This window comes from Myotis brandtii, unplaced genomic scaffold (genome assembly GCF_000412655.1).
Source record: "Myotis brandtii unplaced genomic scaffold, ASM41265v1 scaffold165, whole genome shotgun sequence".
Taxonomy (NCBI): Eukaryota; Metazoa; Chordata; class Mammalia; order Chiroptera; family Vespertilionidae; genus Myotis; species Myotis brandtii.
Genome location: NW_005356042.1, coordinates 5,370,869 through 5,371,350, shown reverse-complemented (window position 1 = coordinate 5,371,350; position 482 = coordinate 5,370,869). Strand labels below are relative to the sequence as shown.

The window sequence follows — 482 nt, the reverse complement described above, 5'->3', positions numbered from 1 at the left end:
TTGCCCCCGTGGCCCCCCCCGCCGCCGCCGCCGCTCAGGCTGCTCTGAATCTGCGTGAGCTCCTGGCGCAGCACCTGCTTCTGGTGAAAGCTGAAGGCCGGGTGGTTGGAGGCCATGGTGAAGAGCAGCAGGAACTCATCGCCCGTACGGCCCTCGTTGAGCTGCAGCCCGTAGTTGTGGATGATGGAGTCGATGTGCGTGAGCGTGCGGTAGAGCACGCCAGCCGCCTCGCGCTGCTCCGAGCCCAGGAGCGCCAGCGACACCAGCAGCTTGCTGCGCACCACCTCGTCGGTCAGGTTGGTGAGGCTGCCCAGGTCGGCGGGGTTGTTGGCCTTGATCTCGGAGTCGCGCAGCGAGTGGTAGTCCTTGCGCGCCAGGTCCTCGAGGCAGGAGCCTAGGAAGCGCAACTCGAGCGGGATGCACAGGTCCAGCAGGCCGCACAGGAACTCCACGCGCTGCGGCGACGGCAGCTCCGAGAACCA

General features: G+C 67.4%; 1 protein-coding gene across 1 annotated transcript in view; it reads right to left on the bottom strand.

Annotated features, from left to right (window-relative positions):
* Positions 1–482, bottom strand: part of LOC106725472 (zinc finger CCHC domain-containing protein 2-like) — a gene marked incomplete at its 5' end in the record, with an annotated part of 927 nt that extends 445 nt beyond the window's left edge. Inside the window, one exon of the mRNA XM_014536790.1 lies at positions 5–482. Coding sequence (XP_014392276.1) covers positions 5–482 — 478 coding nt within the window. The remainder of the gene's footprint in view (positions 1–4) is intronic.